Genomic DNA, 25988 nt, shown 5'->3' on the forward strand with positions numbered 1-25988 from the left:
TCATCATGATAAGTGTGACACATTTTTTTTCTCATAATCGTGCTACTCACTCGTTAATCCCGCAGATTGGAATTGTTCGCGCTCAGAGAAACCAAGCCCAAAACCTTAACAACTTCACGCATGATGAACAAGAAGAATAGATTGGGCTGTTAGACAAGTGGCCTCAGATATCTCTAAGAAGGGGGGGTTGAATTAAGATATCAAAGACTATTCCCCAATTAAAATTTTAACTCTCTTCTTGAATTAATAATTTACCCTTAATATGAATTACTCAAAAGATAATTCAAAGTAAACTTCTTTAAAGAAAAAGATAAATGACAATAAATAAAAGAAGTTTAAGGGAAAAGAGAATGCAAACTCAGTTTTTATACTGGTTCGACCATGCCCTGTGCCTATGTCCAATCCCCAAGCAACCCGCTTGAGATTTCCATTATCTTGTAAAATGTCATTTACAAAGTCTGAACCACACAGGGTCAACCCTTCCCTTGTGTTCAGAATTCCTTACAACTCAAGAGACCCTCGGTCCCTTAATCAATTTCTTTGAATGAGAAGAAGAAAAAGAATTCTCTCTTTAAGAGAAAGATATAACAATTGAAGATCATTCAAAATTCCTTATTGAATTTGCAAGTGCTTGGCCAAGGAATATTTTAGAGGATAAGACAATTTAGTTTTTGAGAGGATGAGACTCTTTGTACAACAAAAGCTCTGAGACATTTTGTGTCTCATGTCACCTATATATAGGCCTTTGATAGCCATTCAAAAACATTTGAATAGATGTGACTGTTGGGAGTTATTTTTGAAAATTCCTTACTGGTAATTGATTACCAAAATGGTGTAATCGATTACATAGTTATTTTTCTGAAGAGCTGTAACTCTTCAGACTTGAAATTTGAATTTTAAGTTCTGGTAATCGATTACACACAAGCTATAATCGATTACATGCTTTGAAATTTAAATTCAAATTTCTAAAGACTGTTATAAAACGTTTAAAACTTCTGGTAATCGATTACAAGTCTTGTGTAATCGATTACATGCTTTTAAAATCAAATTCAAAATTTTAAGAACATTTTAGAAACTACTTTGGCCACTGGTAATCAATTACATCATTTGGTAATCAATTACCAGAGAGTAAATACCATATTTTTGAAATTTTGAAAAGCTTTTTGGAAAATGTCCTTTGGCCAAACCTTTTGCATCATCAAGTAAAGAATGTTGTCCAAGACTCTAAGGACTAACTTCATCATTTATCTTGAATTTCTGAGTCCTTGACTTGAATTAAACTTGAGAAGCGATTATCTTGTGGCATCATCAAAACTTCATATTAAGTATGCTTTTATAATCTCCCTTTTTTTATGATGACAATAACCTGAAATCAAGATAAACTATATACAATTGATAAAGCGTGCTCACAACACTTACTCCTCCTTAAGCTTGGAATTTATGCCTAAAGGTTTATGATTTCTACCCTTGTTCTCTCCCCCTTTGGCAACATCAAAAAGCCAAAATCGTCTAGAAGGAGCGAAGGCAACATCAAAACCATATCAAATGTCATCCATAGACTAAATGAATCCATAAAATAAACCAAACAAGTCTTAATGAACCAAAACAAAGTCTAAAATTATCCAAACACAAAGCAAAACATAATTATAAATAACCAAGATAGCCATAATCAAAGTACTAAAGCAATAAAATCAAAAATACAAGGCTAAGGAAATTATAGAAACTAGGAAAATAGAAACTAAGAGTCGGCCGATGGATCGAAGCAACGCCTAATGAAGCTCATATCATCTTGGAGACGAGTGATCCTCGTATCCATCCCATCAAAGCATTCATCCATGGCATCAAGGCGAGTATCCAATGCATCAAATCGTTCACCTACAAAAGCTCGAAGACCACGGAGTTCTGTGAGGACTTCGGTCAGAAGAGAAGAGGAATCAGCCCTTTATGGTGGAGGAGATGGGGTACGTTTGCCAGAAATAAGCGGAGGCAAGTCTTGTTTACGAACCCACTGACCATCAACATCTTTTCAGTAACCAAAGGAGGTAACCGCACCAGCACCAATAGAGAAAGATCGTTTGACCTTGACAAATGGTTCATCATCTAAAGGAATATTGAAATAATGAAGAAAAAGAGTGACAAGGTGAGGATAATGGAGAGGTGCATTGGCCGGTAATGCCTTATGCATCCAGTACCAAACTAAATGGGCCCAGTCGATCTGACAATCGGTCTGAAAAGCCCACATCAGAATCAAATCCTCCTTAGAGACTTGAGCAAGGTTTGAGGATCGTGGAAGCAAAATACGAACAATGATATAATGCATGATGCGACAATCAAAAGTTAATGACCCAGCAAGTAATCTATGGGTCATGTCAGCCTGGTCATTGCAGACCATGCGGCGAGCATCATGACTAGAATAATCAAATTTCCAGTCATCAACAATGGTGCCCTCAAAAGGAACACCTTGATTGGGCAGTTTTGTCAAGGAAAAGAACAAGGACTGATCAATAATAATTGGAATACTATGCACCTCAGAATAAATAATACCATCCTAAATTTTCAAGTTATTTTAGAAGACTCTAACTAATTCAGGAAAGTAAGGCAGTTTCAGAGACATAAACTCAGTCAAAGCAGAATTTTGAAACACTTGGTAACAATCAAATGTTTCGCCATCAAAAAAATCAAGATCAAGGTACTTAGGGTCTAGAATGATTCTATTGCAAAATTGAGAATAGTACCTTTGGCGTTGATCATCTGAAGAAAACAATGTAGATGATCGAGGAGATGAAAGGGAGGGAGGAATTGGTGCGGGTGGGTCTCCAAAAGTTCCTTGGCGGCGGTGGCCAGCAGAGGTGGTGGTGGAGGAAGATCCATTGCGCTTCTTTGATGATTCTGCCATTTGAAGATGTTGCAACAAATTTTGATCGGTGGGTTTCAAAGAGAATTGAAATGATGAAGATTGGCCTTTGTTTGAAGTGATTTGGTGAAGAAATGAGGAAGATACGAGAATTTGAAGTTATAGGAAGAGCTTGTGCCGCCACTTGAATGGAGGTTAGGGTCTGTGCAAGATACTCTGCAGAAATGTGCCTATTTATAGAAGAAGATGCCTTGTAATTGATTACAAGCCATTGTAATCAATTATAGGAGTATCCTGTAGCATATGCATCTTGCTGGTAATCGATTACAGCCCTGGTGTTCTAATGTAATCGATTACAGGGAATGGTAATCAATTACCAGTCCCTTAAAGAAGGCTTTTTCACTAAAAGCTAACTATTTCTAAGTCAAATATACATCTAACTATAATAATCAACCACAATCAACAACATTCAAATCAACAAGCATAATCAAACATATTCAATCACAAACATAATCAAAACACATTCATCCAACAATTATTAATCACACACAAATCTAATAAAATTAAAAATCAACTAACTATACATAATAATTTCTATTCCTATTAAAAATATTCAAATAAAGATAATGACAAACAATTATTTATATGACAAATAATAACTAATATAAATATTAATAACACATAAGCATCTAGACTCATAGACAATCCTAGTGATCATAAGGAGGATAAACTCATTTGAGTTACCTATTGTCTATATCATTGATATCCAGAAGACCTAATTCTCTCTTAATTGCAAAGAATGTTTCTTTAGGGAGAGGTTTTGTAAAGATATCAACAAGCTGATTCTTTGTATCAACAAATTCTACAACACAATCTCCCTTTTGAACATGATCTCTCAAGAAATGATGTCTTATTTATTTGTGTTTGGTTCTTGAGTGCTAAATAGGGTTCTTAGATAGGTTTATAGCACTCGTGTTATCACATCTTATAGGAATATGGTCAAGTAATATTCCATAATCAAAAAGTTGTTGCTTCATCCAAAGAATTTGGGCACAACAACTGCCAGCAAAAATGTATTTTGCTTCTACAGTAGATAAAGCAACACTATTATGTTTCTTACTATGCCAAGAAACTAGAGCAGATCCAATGAAATGAAAAGTTCCACCGGTGCTCTTTCTATTAGTTTTAGAACTGGTAAAGTCAGAATTAGAATATCCTATTAAATTGCATGTAGAATTTTTAGGATACCATAAACCTATATTCATAGTGCCTAACAGATATCTTATAATTCGCTTAACGACACTAAGATGTGATTGTTTGGGATTTGATTGAAATCTAGCACACATACACACACTAAACATAATATCTAGTCTGCTAGCAGATAAATAAAGAAGTGATCCGATCATACCTCGATATTTCTTAACGCCTATTGACTAACCGGTTTCATCTTTATCTAGATAGCAAGCAGTACTCATTGGTGTAGCCATATGCTTAGCATTCTCCATCCCAAATCCGTGAATCAATTCCTTGCAATACATTGATTGATTGACAAATATTCCATTCTTGGTTTGCTTGATTTGTAACCCAAGAAAGAAATTAAGTTCTCCCATCATTGATATTTCAAACTCACTATGCATGTCTTGAGAGAATTCTTTGCATAAAGAGTCATTAGTGGATCCAAAGATAATATCATCAACATAGAGTTGAACTAATAAAATATCATTTAATTTCTTCTTAATGAAGAGAGTAGTATCCACTTTACCTCTAGAGAAATCCTTTTCTAAAAGGAACTTACTTAGACGCTCATACCAAGCCTTAGGGGTTTGCTTTAAGCCATATAAAACCTTTTTCAATTTGAAGACATGACTAGGCTTATCTGAGTTTTCAAATCCAGGGGGTTGATCTACATATACTTCCTCTTGGATAAAGCCATTCAAAAATGCACTCTTCACATCCATTTGATAAAGTTTAAAGTCCATAATGGATGCATAGGCTAATAACATTCTTATGGCTTCTAATCTAGCAACATGAGCATATGTTTCCTCATAGTCTATCCCCTTTTCCTGATTCTATCCTTTGGCTACTAACCTAGCCTTATTTCTAATAACTATGCCATTTTCATCTAACTTGTTTCTAAATACCCATTTTGTTCCAATAACTGGGTAATTTTCAGGTTTCTCAACTGACTCCCAAACATTGTTTCTTTCAAATTGGTTTAACTCTTCCTGCATAGCTATTATCCAATGTTCATCAATTATGACTTCTATCAAATTCTTAGGTTCAATCATAGAAACAAAAGCCATATTATTGCATATATCTTTAAGAGAATGTCTAGTGGTTACCCCTTTTGATATATCATCAATGATGTTGTCAAGAGGATGATATCTAGAAGCTCTCCATTCTCTTGGAAGATTATCATTTGTTTTGATTTCATCAATTTGATAATCTTCATTGTTTCCATCTCCTTTTCCTTTGTGATTTTCTCCATGAATATGCATTTCTTCTAATGATTCTGAAATATCATCTAGTACATCTTTTCTTGGCAAAATAGCATTAGATTCATCAAAAGAAACATGAATGGATTCTTCAATAATCATGGTTCTTTTATTATATATTCTAAATGCTTTACTTTGCAACGAATAACCAAGAAAAATGCCTTCATCAGATTTAGCATCAAACTTTCCTAAATTATCTTTACCATTATTTAGCACAAAACATTTACATCCAAAAACATGAAGATGTGAAATGTTAGGTTTTCTTCCATTATATAACTCATATGGTGTTTTCTTCAAGATTGGTCTTATTAAAGCCCTATTCATGATATAACATGCAGTATTTACGGCTTCAGCCCAAAAATATTTTGGAAGAAAAGTATCATTTAGTAAAGTTCTAGCAATTTCTTCTAAGGATCTATTTTTCCTATCAACAACTCCATTTTGTTGAGGAGTTATGGGTGGAGAAAAATTATGCTCAATGCCATGTTCATCACAAAATAATTCAAAATATTTGTTTTCAAATTCACCCCCATGATCACTCCTGATAAATGCAATTTTAAGATTTTTCTTATTTTGAATAACTTTGGCAAGTTTCTTGAATGCATGAAATGCATCACTTTTATGAGTAATAAATGATGTTCATGTATATCTAGAGTAATCATCAACAATAACAAGAGCATAATAATTCCCTCCAAAACTCATAGTTCTAGAAGGGCCAAATAGATCCATATGCAGCAATTGTAAGGGTTGAGTTGCTGAAATAATATTCTTAGATTTAAATGAAACCCTTAACTTGTTTTCCTTTCTGACATGCATCACATAATCTATCTTTTTCAAATTTGAGTCTTGGTAAACCAATAACTAAATCTTTTGAAATCAGTTTATTTAAATGTTCCATATTTATGTGGGCAATCCTTTTATGCCATAACCATGGATCATCATCCTTACAGAGAAAACATTGATCATGATTTTGTTTTTGATTTAAATCTATCATGTAAACATTATTTATTCTATAACCTATATGATTTATATTCCTATCATGCTCATTTTCAATAACACATTTATTAGAATCAAATTATACCAGATAGCCTTTATCACATAATTGACTGACATTAAGCAAACTGTGCTTAAGACCTTCAAAAAGTAGAACATTCTCAATGGAGGAAGATGAGTTTGTACCTATTTTTCCAACTCCAAGAATTCTATCTTTATTGTTGTTGCCATAAGTCACATGTCCGCTTTTCTTGGGAGAGATATGAGTGAACTTTGATGCATCTCCCGTCATATGTTTAGAGCATCCGCTATCTATGTACCATTTCTTCTTTAAGGATACCTATATAATCATATTTGAGACTTAGTTACCCAAGCTTTATTGGGTCCTTGTGTGTTAATTTTAACAAGAGATCCTTTTGGGACCCATATCATTTTAATATTGTTACTATTTTTCTTAAAGTAGCATGTAGAAGTACCATGCCCTTTCTTTCCACAATAAAAACACGTTAAGAAAGGAGAACTATATTTTTGTGTGGATGCAAAGAAATTTTTATAAAATTTTTGTTGTTTATCAGGCTTATATCCTAATCCTGCCTTATCAAGACATATCTTTCCTAATATGACGTCTAAGTTACTTTTACCAATGGCAAATTTTGCAAGAGAGTTTTTCAAATCTTTAATTTCTTCTATGTACTTGTTACAACAATTACATGAATTAGATATTTCTATATTATCATGCATGGTAGAAGAATGAATTGTATCATTTGATCTTAGAGTTATAACATCAATTTTGAGATTTTCTAATTCTTTATTTAATTTTAAAACTTCTTTTTCTAAGTTTGAAATTGTTTTCTTAGAAGATGAAACTATTTTCGCAAGTTTAATTGATTCTTTATGCAAATCAGCAAATGCATCTTGTAATTCATCAAATGAAATGGATAAGTTGTTATCAGAAGATGTTACCTCTTCATCGCTTTCATAACTCTTGGCCATTAGACTCAAGTTTACAACTTCGTTTTCTGAATCATCAGATGAGTCCATCTCATTGTCATCCCATGTAATATAGGTCTTCTTTGCCTTCTTTTCATTAAAAGCTTTCTTTTTAGATTTCTCTATTCTTTTCTTGAAGATTAGGCAATCAACCCTCAGATGTCCAGGTTGATTGCATTCATAACATCTTAGAGTAGAGGATGAATCTTCTTCCCTTTTCTTTGGTTTAAAGTTTGACCTTCTTTGATTTCCTCTTACTCTCAAGAATTTGGTGAATCTTTTTACAAATAGACTAAGATCATCATCTTTGTATATTTCAATTGAGTCCTCCTTATCACTCTCTTCTTGGATTGAAGATGAAGCTTTAAGAGAGATTCCTTTCTTCTTCTTATCATTTTCTTCATGTTGATTCAATCTCATCAATTCCATTTCATGTTCCTGTAACTTTCCAAACAAAGTGACAAGAGACATGTTAGATAGATCTCGTGATTTATTAATGGTTGTTACCTTGGGTTGTCATTCCCTGCTTAAGCATCTCAAAACTTTATTTATAAGATCTTCATTTGGAAAGATTTTTCCTAAAAATGCAAGATGATTAATTATATGAGTGAACCTCTTTTGCATGTCTTGTATGCTTTCATTTGGATTCATTCTAAATAATTCATATTCATAAGTCAATGTATTTATCCTAGATCTTTTTACATCTATTGTACCTTCATGTGTTACTTGTAGGGTATCCCACATATCTTTTGCACTTTTACAATTTGATACCCTAAAGTACTCATGCATTCCTATAGCAAATGTAATTATATTTTTGGCTTTTAAATTGTATTGAACTAATCTCTTTTCTTCCTCACTCCATTCTTCCCTAGGCTTTTGTATGGTTGTATTTGCTGCCACCATAGTGGGAATGTAAGACCCAATTTCTATTGCTTCCCAGATATTTAGATCTATTGCCTCTATAAAAATTTGCATGCAGGTTTTCCAATAATGGTAACCCACGCCATTAAAAATAGGAGGCCTATTTATAGAATTCCCTTCGGGAAATAAATAATTTGATGAGGCCATTATTCTTGAAGCTTCTAAACTTTATACAAGAATGAAGCTCTGATACCACTTGTTAGACAAGTGGCCTCAGATATCTTTAAGAAGGGGGGGTTGAATTAAGATATCAAAGATTATTCCCCAATTAAAGTTTTAACTCTCTTCTTGAATTAACAATTTACCCTTGATATGAATTACTCAAAACATAATTCAAAGTAAACTTCTTTAAAGCAAAAGATAAATGACAATAAATAAAAGAAGTTTAAGGGAAGAGAGAATGCAAACTCAGTTTTTATACTGGTTCGGCCACGTCCTGTGCCTACATTCAGTCCACAAGCAACCCACTTGAGATTTTCACTATCTTGTAAAATGCCTTTTACAAAGTCCAAACCACACAAGGACAACCCTTCCCTTGTGTTCAGAATTCCTTACAACTCAAGAGACCCTTGGTCCCTTAATCAATTTCTTTGAATGAGAAGAAGAAGAAGAAGAATTCTCTCTTTAAGAGAAAGATATAACAATTGAAGATCACTCAAGATTTCTTATTGAATTTGCAAGTTCTTGTCCAAGGAATATTTTAGAGGATAAGACAATTTAGTTTCTGAGAGGATGAGACTCTTTGTACAGCAAAAACTCTGAGAAATTTCGTGTCCCAAGTCACCTATATATAGGCCTTTGATGGCCATTCAAAAACATTTGAATAGATGTGACTGTTGGAAGTTATTTTTGAAAATTCCTTACGGGTAATCGATTATACAATTATTTTTCTGAAGAGTTGTGACTCTTCAGACTTGAAATTTGAATTTTAAGTTCTGGTAATCGATTACACACAAGTTGTAATCGATTATAGGCTTTGAAATTTAAATTCAAATTTCTAAAGACTGTTAGAAAATGTTTAAAACTTCTGGTAATCAATTACAAGTCTTGTGTAATCGATTACATGCTTTTAAAATCAAATTCAAAATTTTAATAACATTTCAGAAACTACTTTGGCCACTGGTAATCGATTACATCCTCTGATAATCGATTAACAGAGAGTAAATACCATATTTTTGAAATTTCAAAAAGCTTTTTGAAAAATGTCCTTTGGCCAAACCTTTTGCATCATCAAGTAAAGAATGTTGTTCAAGACTCTATCATTTATCTTGAATTTTTGAGTCTTTGACTTGAATTAAACTTGAGAAGCACTTATCTTGTGACATCATCAAAACTTCATATTAAGTATGCTTTTACATTGGCTCGCGGGCTCAAGACCCAAAATGGGTGGTGGTTCTCTTCTTATGGGCTTCCTTCCTGGCCACATTTGGACATTTGTGGACATGTTTGGGAATTGATATTGGTCCCTACCTCATTGTTATTGATTCCTACCACTTTTTGAAAATGTGATGAAAAGGCATTCTTGTTCCTTTCTAATTTTACCCCTACCTCCCATGCTTTCAGTTGCAACGGAATCACAATTCTACTGTGTTAGGAACACACGAAATTATATTTCATTGTATTTTTTAAGCCGAAATAAATACTCAACGGAAACATGTTTTCACGTACAAAATCTGAAACATGTTTCTGTTTCAAATTTTATACATGAAAACATGTTTCTGTTGAATATTTTATACACACTTCATATACAAGAATGAAAATACATTTTTGTTGTAGTGCATGGGCGTATAAAATATAAAACAAAAACATGTTTTCATATAAAATCTAAAACGGAAACATGTTTTGATTATAGATTTTGTACACGGTGATACAACAGAACTATGATTATGTGGGAATGACATTTTTAGAAGAAAAAAATTCACCCATGTGGGCGGGACCAATAGCAATATTGCTGAGGCCAATATCAATTCTCGAGATGTTTTAGTTTTAACTCTCTTTTAATACATATTTTATTATTGGTTGAAAATTATTATCAAATAATATAGTTGGTGAGCTTCATTTCATAATTTTTCTCATATTTTTAATAAATTTTAACTAATAATAAAGAATATTAAAAAAAATTATTTACACTCTTCTTTATTGTAACCATATTGACCCACCCAAACTTAATTTGAATGTTATTTTGATATGTAAATTTTCTCCACTCTTCTTGTTATTTAACTGTTTGAAAAATTGCTGTAAAAAATCTGTTTAAAAAAATTAAAAGTTTGAATAAAAACCCAATTTGGTTCCTTAAAGATGTGCAAAAATCGATTTGGTCTCTAAAAAAGAAAAAAAAAATACCAAATAGTCTTTCGAGATTACAGATGCAAGACACTTTCAAGATTTGATATTCTCTATTCAAGTTATATAAGAAGATATAATAATTTTACATTTTGTTCATTCAACAATTCATACTATAATATATAAAACAATATTGTGTTCATCTCTTTATCATAATATTTATTACATTTCATACTTATCTCCCGCTCTCTCTTAATTATAATATATGTTGTATGAATTATTATATAAATAACATTTCTCAAATTTTACATGAGGTATAATGTTGATTTATGTTAACATCCTTTCTTTTCTGTTTTTTCCTTTTATTTATACTAAGATCATATCTAGCCAATAATCAGAAATTAATCCCTTTAAAGAGTAGAGATCATCTCTCCTAACAAAGCATTTTTCATGCACAATTAAGAATTAAACTTCTATAAACACACTCAAATAACTCAACTATTTACTAATTGTGCAAAATTCTGTTGGTTCTAACATCCTTTCTAAGAAAATAAAATTTAACATATTTCACCTCATACTTAGTATGCTATAAAAATGCAGTGAGAGCTATTGCTATAAGTGAGTTTAGGCCAAATTTGAGGGATACATCAAGGCTCAATTTCTCAATAAAAAAAAATCTACAGATACTTTTCCTTTTAAAACTCAAGGTTAAAAAAGAAAAATTCAACTCCTTTTACAACTTTTTCTTTTCCAGTTCACGTTACAACTTTTTTTCTTTTCCATTAAGTAATTGTTTAAAAGTTTATCCAAACTATATCATTTTATGTATGCTTTGGTACTTCGTTAGTTTTCAAATTTTCTAATTCAAACATGTATTACATATTCGTTTTGGTAAAAGTATTCTTAATCCGAAAGAAAAAAAAATCATACATCAGGTTGGTTTCAATGAAATGAGCACAAACTAATTGAAAATATTTTTTTTCAGTGAGAGAAACAGAACTCCACTCTCCCATGGTGAAGCTTAGTCTCATGTTACACTGCGCCCTTGTATACCTAAAAGAGAGAGCACAACCGCGCTTTTATGCATTTATCTGTAAAACTGTGAATAAATATTTAAAAATTTGTCGTTCATACATGGCTGAGGGACAATTATTCCCTATCTATAATTTGTCTGTAGAAATCATTTACTTGCTAATACAAAACCCTATGATTCTCTTTAAAATGTATATCAGATTACAATTTGAAGACGTTGGAAAAAGATCGACACATTGTGATTACAAAAAAGGCCTAAAAATGAAGAGGGAGAACGAATCATTTTCCCAATCAAAACAGATTTGACCGAAGGGACTTGCAAGAGTTTCGGCTCACACTTTCCAACTCAGAATTTTCAGCTGCAACAACTTTCTAGACAATTAGTAACTCATATGGGGTTGGTAAAAAATTAATGACTCGAGACTCCCTCTTCCATCCACGATCACGGAATGACACATTTATTTTGTGAATACCAAACAAGGACACAAATCTCAAATTAGCCTCAGTTCATACTCTCCAGCCATTGTTATGTATCTCACCCATGGAAGAGCCTGATACCCACTTTTCTCAATAATCTTCAAATATCTTACCTACAAATCAAAACATGTACATGGTTGATTAGCACCTTGAGTCAAAACCTCATTTAAACAATAATTCAACAGTATATCATGTGGATATTTATGTTTCATTCAGATTACCTGGTAGTATTTATATTAGTTTCTCATCCATTTATGATGTCAAGTTCTTCCCATTAGTAATTAGTAATTATTATTTACTTTACAATTTAATATTTATCTATAAACATTTTTTGTGAACTCAATATCAATTCAACCGTGAAAAAAATGAATTTCAAAATATTCATCTAGTTCACTAATGGCAACTTCATGCCTAGAGAAATAATCAAAATGACAAGTGAGACACCAATGGGGAAAAGTGTGAGATATAAAATACAGGAAATATTCATCTTTTAATAAGATAGAGATGCATACAGGCATAACAATATTCAGAATATAAGAAGATTGTACATCAGTACACGGAGCAATACCTGTATCCCAGACACAGTAAAATATGGTATCTCAAATTTTACACGTATAGGAGCTTTTCTCTCAGGAGTTGCTTCCTCATCTACTATACTGGGAAGACGAAACTCTGCCCTTAACATGTACTCCTGAAGTATCAAATAAGAGAACCAAATCCATTAACTCACAATCAAATTGTGGCATCAATTATGGATGTTATTCATAGGTACAATGCACTTTCCTAGTTAATTAATACCTTGCCTCCAGGAAATGATCTTATTTTCCAGATTAATGCATCTTTTTCAGGTGCATATGATGCAGATCCCATTGAAGTCCGAACATTTGGATTGGTTGCATCAGCAGGAACAGGCAACTCAATCTCAACATTTGTGGCAGTACTGTAAAATTAAATTCTCTGAGTAGTTGGAGAAGTAAATACATATAGAGTGGTCTAAAATCTAAAGCAGACCACTCATTGAGTCAGTACATAAATTTAAGGTAAGCAGTTCTCTCTCTTTCATGAAGGAAAAATCAAAGGAAAAAGGAACAGATATAAAAGGGAAAAGAAAAAATAACAGCACCTGCGTTCCTTAAATTGGCTCCTAGCTTTTACCATAATCTCAATCCGGCTTTTTGAATGTTTTTCAACTTGTGCTTCCACCCAAACTAAAGGCTTAACCTGCAACCAAAGATCAAAGAATCAACAGACATAGAATTGTTATTTTTTTAGAATGAGTGTAATTATGTAATTCTTATGTTGCCACTCAAACAGAAATATATTTCATATCAAGAGAAGATGTACCTGTGTACTGAGCCTATATGTCATTAAATCAAATGATCCATCAGGAGGGATAAATGAAATCGTCCGATCATTCTCAAATCGGGCCAAACGCACACACCTTTGTCAAGTGCGGCACATAATTTGAGAATTAGTCAAGAATAGACATAAACAAGCTTGTAGAAAGTATATATTTTAATTTGCACACGCAATTATGAATCAGTGAATACAAGGAAGAGAATCAAGCATACATACTGATGAAATTTGATGTCCTCCAAGTCAATTGATTTTCCCTTGGTCGTTCTACCTTGTGCCTCTAATAATACTCTATCATTTAACCCAAGTTTACACTCAGGCATACCACTGCATTGTACAAACCATGGATTGAATAATACTCTAGCACAGAATTCAATAACATTAATAGATATTTCAAAATGAATGTACAGTCTACCTAAATCCAAACCACTATCTGTAAGATTACTTGAAATCAATTTATATAAACTAGCTGTAAGATTACTTGAAATCTCAGAACTGAATATAATAGCATTAGAATTACTGGAAAGGAAAATACAACTTGATTAATCATTCAAAGAGATGAAATGAACAGGCAGAGTTAACATGCCCATCAAATAGGGGGAGGAATAGTAGGAAATTACGAGAGAAGAGAATCAGAACCAATAGGAAGGAAGAACATCCAGATTCATCACATCCTCATACTGGCAATAGCCCCACTAAAATGGAGAACGGGTTGTTAAGGTGTAAAGCTGTAGAAACTCATACTTGAAACAGAGACAAGGAGCAAATATTTGATTGAAGACTTGCTTAGGAAAGAGAGTCAACCCTTTCATATATATAGAAACTCTGTACAAGAGTTTTCCTATAATTAGGGAAAGAACTTAACAAGATCAACAAGATATTCGGCCTAATTACCCTAATCACCAGGACTGGAACACTTTGTAGCTGTTTATAGAATTTTGATTGACCAAAAAGGGTCACCAGGAACAAAGAGGCTGTATGAAGCATGGAGATTTGCAAATAGAAGTCTACACAGATGCAAATTGAGCTGGGAGTACCATAGGATGTTTGCTCATTATTTATTGTACTTTTGATGGGGGGAACCTTGCTACAGGCTTACAGCACAAAATAAGAAAATATGCCAGCAAGGTATAGTGCTTGTAGAGTTTAGAGGGAAAGAAAGGGACAAATAGAGAGGGTGATAGGATGGAATAACTTGAGTAAAGCTGCTTTCTGTATGCAGTACATCATGCATAACATTTATATATACGGACTAAGTGAGTATTGTTTCCTGGGCTAAGAATAAATGGACTGCTACTTCCTAGATACTAGTTCTTATGAACCCTAAATGCAATTAACAAGTTGTGAGAGACACGTGAACCACCTGTGATTATATTGATCCCCCTTAAGCTAAAGCTTAGTAAGCTTTAAGGTTGTTGCAAATAAACCCTTTACAAAATATAGATAAATACAAAATGGGATCCACTACAGAGTAAAGGCAATTGAAAAGGCAACATAGGGATGCTGGAGACATTGGAGAAATGGGCATTGCTGAAAGACAACACAACCAAATGGCAAAAATGATTATTATTATGAATAGTTGGTCGAAAGTATCAGAACTAGAAAACTTCTCCAAATTCACCAAGAACTGAAAACACATCAAATCTTGCAAAGAGATAACATATTAGATCTTAGTATAATGGAAAAATGCAGCTAGCGGAGCCAAACAGAATCAGAGAATTCAATAACAAATGTAGAAATAAGATAAAATACACCAGGCACACGTCCACAAAGCTGGAGTTGACACAACTAGTAATGGGGAGGCAGTTGGAGATTGGAATGACTGAGAATTTATGAAAGAGATCACATAATAGGGGTAATGGAGAATAACTTCTCTGAAGAAGTTCAACGGCACTTGAAGGGTGCCAAAAAAGTAGTCGAAAGTTTGCCGGAAGTTGCTGGAAACGTAACCAAGAGTTGAAGCTTGCCTGAAATATTGTCAGAGAATTTTTCTGGAAGTTTAGCAAAAAAGTTCACTGGCAGTGACAACTTGCTAAAAGAAATTGCCATAAAAGTCACTGGAGAGTGGAGAGTTTGCCAGTGGTGACAACTTGCTTGTAAAGATTGCCATAAAAGCTACTGGAAAGTTTGCCACTGTAAACTTCTACAGCATTGAATTTTCCCTCAAACCAATAGTCTTCCCTGCTCACATTTGGTTCATATGTGTGGTTTTTTAAGGGAGTTCCTTTGTGAGATATTCAGAGAAATCAGAGTGCTCTTTTTAGCTTCTTTTTTTTTTCATTTTTTACCTGTTGAAGGAATTCCTGATTCTCCTATGTTGTATTCTTCTTCAATTTTCACTCTTCATAAAATATGATCTACCCAACCCCCCAAAATCCCCTCAAGATTAAAAAAATGTAAACCATATCACTAACCCAATTAACTAATAGCTCATGTCAATGGCTTGAAACTCTAGTTCTCAGAGAAAGTATAAAGCAAACCTCAGATATGTTCTCATCTTCAATGCCCCAACAACATCAGATCTAATTATTTGTCCATTGCTATTGACAAGTATGTTAACACTCTCCACCACATCCAAGAAAACCTGGAAAAGGAAAAAGAAAAGAACAATATTAATGGGTAGCCTAGACCATGAAACTACAAGTCAAGATGATATTCTAATGCCCACCTCATTTTTCTTGTAGTTTATCCCTTCACTGCGCCAGGATACAGCATTTGTCACAGCCATGGGAGGTCTCTGAGTAACTTCCATCCTATAGGCATCCGTCTTGATAAACTCACTAAGTATCTTTGCCTCGGTGTATTGCGGGTAGCCAAAGTCCATTATTTCATCAAGTAATTCATACTGCAAAGGACATGTGTAATCAGCATTTTACCTAGCAGAATCAATTCAAATCATAAAGAAACTGTGTTCAAAGGCACACTAGTACTTTACCACAACAACGAAGTTATCCCTAAGAGACTCCTCTTCCAATTCTTCAAAATAATGCTTAAACACCTACCTCAGACACAAACCATTCCCATCAATCATTATCACTCCAAATCAAACCAAATTTTCAATTTAAAACCATAACTACAAATAACACTTACGTCAACGATACGATGTAGGAAGAAAAGGAGGCTAGCAGCATTGCAGTTTTGTCTGGTAGCCATCATGAGGAAAACATTGCTATGCTGTATAAACAAGTAGGTCACACCATTATCATACACAACCGGATCTTGAGACTGCGGATCCCCCTGCGACAATTTCAAAACAAAACCTCACTATGCAACAATCCATATTCTCAATCCCAATTGCACCACTATTAACACAAACATCAATAATGCATAAAAAAGAACAAATAAACATCAGAAACAAATTGTTCAAAACAGCACCGGAAACAAAATGAAGATAATTGGAGCTGCACGAGCATAGATAAATGAATAGTCATAATCATCTATTGGAGAAAAGAAGGAATGAACCTCTTTTTCAATGAGTTTGGTGAAGAAGCGTTCGGCTTCGACAGCAGTGACGTCGCCGCGGTAGTCGCGCCAAATGAGGACGCGGCCTTTGATGTCGAGGAGGAACAGAGCAGAGGCTGCCCCCGCCATTGGATCGGATCGGATCGGAATCAGAAAGGGATCGGGATCGGATCGGCGTTGTTGCGAAGAGGGAGAAATGCTAGGGTTCAGGGAGCCATGTTTGAAGCTAAACCATGGCTAGGGTCATCGGGTTTCGGTTACTACTGCAGTTAGGAGGAATTGGAGCTTCGGATTTTGTTTCTTCTGTCTATCGTTGGAAACGTATGTTGGATTCGATTCGGGGCGCGGTGCGGTGGGTTGAAACTCCAGAGCGCGAGTGCGAGGCGTGACCATACGACGCCGTCCCAGCAATAAACAATAAAACAGTAAAGACTAAATTACTAATTTTGTTCCCGCTGAATCTTCTGATTGTTTAATTTAATTCAATTTTGTCTCTTTTCTTAATAGAAAAGAACTAATCTATTCTCTTATTCTTCAAAAATATTCCAATGTTTCCCTTTTCATACCCAATTTAGTCTTTTACTACCAACAACATGACATAAGTCGGAATAACATAGTTGTGAAATCAGTCTAGTCGAAGTAATGGGCTAGCGGTTAAGCGGTGGATCAATAATTAGTCAAATTTGATCCGTCTATATTAAAAAATTCAAAATTATATATGTATCTATTATATATATGTATATAACTAATATTATTTGATTAAGAAAAATTCATCCATAATTTTATATTTCAAAATACAAAATAACAATTAAAATATTAAAGTTGATAACACAAGTCAAGTATATTTGTAATAAAAGAAAGTGTAAATAGCAACTACCTAAATTAAAACACAAGTCTAATTTTTAATAAACAAAATGAACTCAGCTTCCCAATAAACAAAAAGAGTACAAATAAAATTTCTGCACTCTCATTATTGTTTTTTGCACTTCCCGTTATATAATGAAAAGTCCATTATGAAATGCACTTAGCCCATTTCGGAATGCAAAATGAAAAGTGCATAAAACAATAAAAGGAGTACAAGAAGCAACATCCTAAGAGTAGGGTACGTGGATCCAGCCAGATTAGACCCAAATATAAGCTTTCAGTTTGAGAATAAGCAAAAATCCTAATCCCCAATATATATAACCCTCTCTTCCTGTTGCGCCTCATTTTCTCGCTTTGAAACCACTCATCTTCCTCTTCGATCATCATCACTTCACAATGTGGTTGAAGTTCGAACCCTCCTAGGTCGTTGATGTCTTCGTTCGCATTATCAGCGACAAGGTCAGCACGACGAGTTCTGATGGAAGCTTGCTTAAGAAGCTTCTATGGAGGCTCAATGAGGTCCTTCCATGGTGATTTTCAACCATGGAGTTGTAGCGGAAGATAAAGGAGAAGAGGAGAAAGGAGGCGTAATCCACTAGAAAATAAGCCATTGAAGGAGAAGCTTTACCACCAAGAGAGAGCCTTGGATAAGAGGCTTAGAAAGGAAACTTCAATGGAGAAAGAGAATGAGAGAGAGAGAGAAAGTGGTGGGGAAAATTGAAGGAAGCAAGGGAGAGAAGTTGAACTTTGAAGTGTGTCACACAAGTTTCTCATTCATCAAAGTTATCACAAGTGTTACACATGCTTCTGTTTATAGCCTAGGTAGCTTTCTTGAGAAGCAAGTGTTACACCCTCCAATAGCTAAGTTCACCCCATGCCAAAATACATGAAGGAAGAAAGCTTCCTTGAGAAGCTTCCTTGGGAAGCAAGTGTTACACCCCTCCAATAGCTAAGCTCACCCCCCCCCCCCCCCCCCAAATACATGAAAATACAAAAAAAGTCCCTAGTACAAAGACTACTCAAAATGCCTTGAAATACAAGGCTAAAATCCTATACTACTAGGATAGCCTTAACTTGTAGGGTAGGTAGGTTCCCTTAATTTGTAGGATATCCTACAAACTTAAAATGGCTAAAATACAAGGCTCAAAAGAAGAAAAACCTATTCTAATATTTACAAAGAAAAATGAATTCAACCTTGACCCATGAGCTCATAAATCTACCATGAGATTCATGAGAATCCTAGGGTCTTCTTCAGCAACTCTAGCCCAATCCTCTTGCTCATGGCTCTGATGACTGGTCCCTTCCTAGAGAGGATTGCATCAAGTTTCCTTGTAGTGCGGCGATGGTCGAGTCAAGCATGAAGATAAAGAGAAGGGAAGAGTGTGAAGATGAAGGGAAGGGTCGAGAGTCTCGAGCCATCGAGCATGATGATGAGCGTGAAGAAGAGAAGTGACTGAGGTTTTAGGGTTGATTCAAAATGATGTTGTTCTTGAGCGTGACAATTTTTTTTAACATGCACAACCCAATCCGAGTTTTAAAAACCGATCGGTCACTAGGTTCCACAAAACCAATCGGGTTTGGCTGGGTCATCTTGGGCCACATGCATGGACGGTCCAATAACAAAACCAACTCGATTATGCCACCGGATCTCGGTTGGACCCATCCGACAGGTTGGGCCGAACCGGGTTTCACAACTATGGGTAATAACTTATGTTCCTTATTTAGGAGTGTGCAAAACCAAACTAAATCATATGTAAATCATGAAACAAAAAATCTAAAAAACCACATAATTTTTGCAATTTGATTCAATTTTTGGACATTGTTATAAAAAACAAAAAAAAATCAGACAAATTACATATTATAATTATATTAATTTTTATTAACTAATTAATAATAAGTATTAAATAATTTATTATTTTTTTTCTTTATTTTATAATTAAAATATATTTTTTACTTTCAGTGTCTAGCTGAGATTTGGAGGCAAGGGGGATTGCCCAGGGCCCACTATGGCAGGGGCCCCGAAAAAAATCAGTTGTAATTTTTCAAAACAAAATTAATTCTACCATTTTACATTAGCTTTTTTTTTACTGAAAAAAAAATAAAATCATACCTTTTTATATTAGTTTTTTAGCTTCTCTTCCCCTGTGAAATCTTTAATTAGTTAACCACAAATTTCAAAAATGTTAACTGATTAGTTTCCCCCCAAAACATTAAAGGAACTTCCACATTTTCTAAATTTGTGGCAACTGATACAATTTCTTTTAAACAAAATTGCATTTTTGGTTTCCTTAGTTGTCTCCAATTTCGATTTTAGTCTCCCTTTAAATTTATTCACGAACTTAGCCCCTCAATTGTGTCAAATCCTGTAAATGTGGTTTCCAAGTTCAAATTTAAACGTTGACTGTTACAAAGAAACGTTGACTATCACGTGTCACATTCTAATTGGATGACAAACAGAAAAATGTTAGAGTTGGTTCTTCAGCGCACCTTTTCATGTCCAATCAGAATGTGACACGTGGCCGTCAACATTTTTTGTAATAGTCAATGTTCAAATTTGGACTTGGGGACCACATTTACAGGATTTGACATAATTGGAGAACTAAATTCGTGAATAAATTTAAAGGGGGACTAAAATCGAAATTAAAGACAATTAGGGGAAGCAAAAATGTAATTTTACCTTTCTTTTAATATGAAAGACATGAAAATTGGAAGATGGTTACACTAAATTGCTTTACTTACTGATATTATCATATTGCTATTGGAAGAAATTAGGCAAAATTGCAAATTTGGTCCCCCAGTTTATCTCCAGTTTCGGATTTGGTCTTCCAGTAATTTAATTCACAAATTTGGTCCCCTATTTTGTAAAATCGTATAATGTTGGTCCCCCAAGCCACAATTAGACGTTGATCGTTAACAAGTGATGCCGACTACCACGTGTCATGTTCTTATTGGATGATGACGGTCATGTGTCATGTTCTGATTGGATGTCAACTCCATGAAAAATGAAATGAATTATTGTTTTCATTGACCAATCAGAACATGACACATGACAGTCATCATCCAATAAGAATATGACACATGACAGTCAACATCACTTGTTAACGATCAACGTCTAATTGTGGCTTGGGGGACCAACATTATACGATTTTACAAAATAGGGGACCAAATTTGTGAATTAAATTACTGGGAGACCAAATCCAAAACTGGAGATAAACTGAGGGACCAAAAATACAATTTTGTCAAGAAATTATTGATTAGTCATATACTATTATAAGGCAATGAGAGACCTTTCTACATTGCACTTTGAAACTTCCTTTCTACTACACTTGTGAATTTGTGATTTATTTTGTTTTAAAAAATCAATAACGTTTATAAACAAATTATTTATAGGATTACTGAATTAGGAATTTAGGATAAATATTAAGTTAAGTCTAATATAAGTTAGGTTATAATTGGAAACAGGCCTTCTCAACTTTTTCAATCTTAGATATTAGACCCTTTTTTTCATTAGTTAAAATAAAAGGGAAAAAAAGTTTTAACATTAAATAAGAAGGATATTTACAAAATTAAGGGTGAAAATGAATTCAGTTTTTCTGTAAAAAAAAATTTCACACAAGTTTTTTTTTTTTTTGTAAACTATTGATGCTTAGCTTATTGAACATTTGTTTATATTTATAGTTAAATTAATTATTTAAATGAGTCAAATTCATATGAGTATTTATTGAATGTTAAATTAGTAAACATATTTTCATTTAAGAAATTGATAGAAAAAAAAATAACTAAAATGTAAATAAGTAAATTCAGATTTTAATCGAATCAAATTCAAACTTTAACTCATTTAAAATATATTAATCAAACTTCAACAATTTTTTGGAAAGTGACGTGAGAATTTGAGAGAAAATATTTTGCCGATAATAAAAATAGCAGATGAGTTTATTGAAGAAAAAATATAATCCATTTTTTTGAAGATTTGTTAAAATCTTATTCACATAATGTAATAAGATGTATTAATTTTTTTTTATTGAAATTACATGTTTATCTTTTTATAGAATATATATTTAAATTTTAAAATGAAAAATACTAAAAATTATGAAAAGATTTTTCATCAAAACACATGAATTGTGTATTATGTCAAATTTTACTTTTTTTTTTAATTTTCTTAATTATTTAATTAATGTTTGCTTTTTTTAAAAATTCCAACCGTTGAATGTTATTTGTGGGCTATTGATATCGGTATTTGTTATATATAAGTGGTCATATCTATTGTTTTCTCCAAGACCCACAGAATATCAGACCCGACCTATTTACTTTTATATGTTAAAAAATGATATACTAATATTGCTAACAATAATGTTAAATATCAAGTAATGCATAAATTATTATTATATTACAAAAGAGTTGATGATATCATTTTATATTAATACTAAATAAAAGTAAAAATAATAATTTTAACTAAAATATGTTAAAAAGATTTAACAAAAAAAATTCATTTTATAAATAATAGCATAATGTTATGAAAGTTTAGTTAATAGATTTTAAATTATTATAATATATTAAACAACTAAAAATTGCTAAATCGAACAAAATCAAACTGCAAAAGATTGATTTGGTTTGGTTTGAATTTAGTGTTATATTTAAACGAACAAAATCAAATTGCATCTTTATATTTTGTTTGGTTAATCAAATTGCATCTTTATATTTTGTTTGGTTCAGATGATTTATTGTCTAAAAATTGAATCAAGCTGCGTTGCAAACATCCCTATCCTTAATCAAGTGGTTTAATGTTCGAATCTTAATTGACCCTTAAGTATGTAATAAATCATGTTGGGAGAACAATGCTCACCTTGTGTGGACTCACGGTTCCTAATGAAGATTAGCCATTGACTGTTTCTAGCACGGACAACTTTGTATCAATACCAAGTTCGACAAAAAAAATAATAACCAATCCCTTATTATTCAAAAATACTTTAAATTAGTTCCTTATTTTTAAAAAATGCTCAATGTGTCAACCTCAATTAGATAAAAAGAGTCACATTGAAGTATTTTCTTTTTAAACAAGGAACTATATTAGATATTATCTAGCCAAATGAAAGGATGGATATTGGAAACCCTATACACCACAATTATCATATGAACTCGATATTCAATCAGTTGAGTACCCTTTTGGTTAAAGCCGAAACATCTAGTATAATAAAAGGCACCCTAATCAAGATTAAAGAGGTGATTGAACACTATAATCATGCTTAAAATAGGATTACCTAAAATGGTAATCATGCACAAAAGTCCACAGGTTTAGGACCCAGTAAAGTAAGTATAAATAGGTGTGAGAATATTAAGGTAAGAACATTGTTCATTCATTTATAACTTTGAGCCAAAATCTTACTTAAATGTTGGAATGCCTTTTGTAGGTACCTCACCCTTTGAAAGACGAACCCAATTAGCACAAAAGAGAGATGCATTAGAGTGAAGGATATACCAAAGAGAAAGGTATTCAACCACTTCCAAGTAGGAACAAGAACTAAATTGGATCTTTGATAAAAAAAAAGGGACCAAATTGAATAAAATAAATAGAAAGACCAAATTATTAATTTATCCTAAAATAAATAATGGATGAATGAAACACAAATATGCAAATTAGTCTCCAAAATTATATGGAACTGGATTTTTAAGATACCACGTATATCTCCTAGCATGATCTTGGGTAGGACTATTGACGACAACAAAACTCATTTTTCAAATACTTAATACAATTGCATATTCAAGATTCAAACTAGAGACAACCGGTTAAACTTAAATAATTTCATGTTAGTTAATTCATACACTTGGTGATATATAAAACTAGCTTTAGTACCCTATGCAACGCATAAAGATGTAAACGCTATATTGGTGAATGTTATAAATATTGGGTTCATTATAGATAATGTTTGAATTTTCACGATTTAGAATTGAAATAGATAAGTTTAAGTATAAAATCATAATAAAATAAAATATAAATTTGATAAGCATTAATGTGCTAATGTATTTTGTGCAAAATGTTTATCCTCTTGTGTTATGCCTTATGCATACTTTTTATACTAAAAATTTTATATATAGATTTTAATCTATAAAAGAATAATGATTTATCTAATTTTTTTTAAAATTTTAAATTTTAAATTTCATGTAAAAATAGAGACAAAATTCAGATTGAATTTTAGTTTTTATCATTTAATTAGATGTAAGCTAATAATTACTTCAAAGAAAATTAAAAGTTGATTAGATAAAATAAAATATTCATTAAATAAGTTAAGTTATCAAATAGTAAGTAAGAGAAAGATACTTTTCTATTAAAATTATTATAACAATAATTATAAAATTATAAAAAAAACATAATTATGACTGTTCTACATGATTTTCAAATTTTGAGAAAAAGATTTATGTAGCATCAACTTTGAAGTGGACAACTCCTATCTAGTTGATATCATTAACTTTGGATCATTTCCTTCTAATAATTGTGTCTCACACCTTATATTTTGTAAGCAATTATCCTAGTTTTTTTTATAGAATTTTTGTTAATAATTGTTATCTTTGTAAATAGATTGTATAAAATCATTTGGAAACTAAAAAGATAGTTTTTTTTTAATTTTTGTTAAAGGTATGATGAGTTGTAAACTCAATCTCGCCACATAGAGATGAGCTTTTGCCATGACGAAAAGAGGACTAGTGATTATGTGAAGATTGTGAAGATTCACCACAATGAAGCTATGTTGAATCCACATCCTTAGTTTTAATTATGACAAACCATTAACAATAAAAATTGTAAGGATGATGGGTTTTATGATGACTAAAATTCTGCCCAAGTGTTTTAGTGCTAAACTTATGAAGAAGCATATATGTTCATGCATTATGAGGTGCTCAAAATAATGCTAAAAAAGGTTGCATTGAAACTCTGCCAAGTGTAAAGAACTTAGAAAATTCCTTGAAGTCCATTTGCATGATGAAGAATGCTTCCCTCTGAGTATTTAGTTTTGGCAAAGTACAAGATAACAAGACCTTACATAGAAGACACATCAAAGGCTACATTCAGAGTATCCAACATCAGAATAAAGTTGCATCAGAGTCTATTTCAGAATGAAGAAGTATTTGACTCTGAAAATTGAACTTCAAAATGGAGTTCAGAATGGTTAATAATGAACCTTAAGGACAACATTAGTTCTTCCATATGTTGCCACATATACAATGGGCACATCAAAAGACTGAAGTTGACAACATCTTATCATTCCTTATCCTACCACACAAACTAATGGCACATAAAAAAGTGAATGCTAACTACATTAGTAGATATAGTCAAGTTGAAAGCTAAATCTTTCCATAAGAAGACCTGATGAGGAACACCAGAATGAAAGACTAAAGACATTACACAGTCTAACCTTGGACAAAATACTAACACACCAACAATTGTACCTTCACTTTATTTTTATGAAGCAATCTACTTCAAAATGATTTGTGTTGTGAAGATGTGTTACGATAAATGAAGCTATGCTACTTTAGAATGACAATATAGTTGAACTTCATCAAAAGGATCTACTTCAAGTATGGATCCTTTCTTAGGTAACATTAGAATCTCCATTCTAATGTATCTTTAGAATTCTCATCAGAAATGTTCCTCAAAATGACCCTACTAGCTATCATGATATGACAATTGTCATCTATATTTACTTCCTCAAGAAGCCTGTCAATTGAGTGCACTCTACTTCAATGATTTTCTTTGAAGCTTTAAGTGGTCAACAAGAAGCATCTTGAAGCCTAGTTGAATCCTTCCAAGTGAGAGAAACTCGTGCCAAGTTCTCTTTGTGAGAAATATGACATTGTTGTTTCAACCCTCTCATTAGAGAGTGACCCACTTCTATAAAAAGCTAATCTATGATAAATCTAAGATAGAAGTGAGATATTGTAATTTCCTTAGTGGAAATCCTCTTTGAGGTGAGATTTGTATCTATGCAGTTAAAACACAATGATTTTATTGTTGATAGAGCCATGGTTCCAACAAGAGAAGTGCTGGAATTTACCACTCAAGATGTTCTCTTAGCTCGACAAAAGCTGCTCACTAGGACAATTGAAGAATTTACACAACAAGTTAGTCATCTACTTCAGCAACTCAAGCTACAACCAACTACCTCTATTCCTAAATTCAAATGTTTTGCTTGTGAAACTTATGGAGGAGGCCATGCAACAAATGAGTGTGCTATGGTTCAAGAGGAAGTTTAGTACATGAACAATAAAAG

General features: G+C 32.8%; 1 protein-coding gene across 1 annotated transcript; it reads right to left on the reverse strand.

Annotated features, from left to right (window-relative positions):
* Positions 1-11628: 11628 nt before the first annotated feature.
* On the reverse strand, positions 11629-17328 carry LOC100789477 (AP-1 complex subunit mu-2). Its single transcript, XM_003551989.5, has 11 exons — positions 16864-17328; positions 16492-16638; positions 16337-16399; positions 16070-16246; positions 15882-15985; positions 13621-13728; positions 13390-13486; positions 13169-13266; positions 12844-12985; positions 12614-12736; positions 11629-12158 (listed from the first exon to the last, which is right to left on the reverse strand). The coding sequence occupies exons 1-11, from the start codon at positions 16990-16992 to the stop codon at positions 12060-12062; spliced, it is 1287 nt and encodes a 428-aa protein (XP_003552037.1). The 5' UTR covers positions 16993-17328; the 3' UTR covers positions 11629-12059.
* Positions 17329-25988: the final 8660 nt, after the last annotated feature.

This window comes from Glycine max, chromosome 18, assembly GCF_000004515.6.
Source record: "Glycine max cultivar Williams 82 chromosome 18, Glycine_max_v4.0, whole genome shotgun sequence".
NCBI lineage: Eukaryota > Viridiplantae > Streptophyta > Magnoliopsida > Fabales > Fabaceae > Glycine > Glycine max.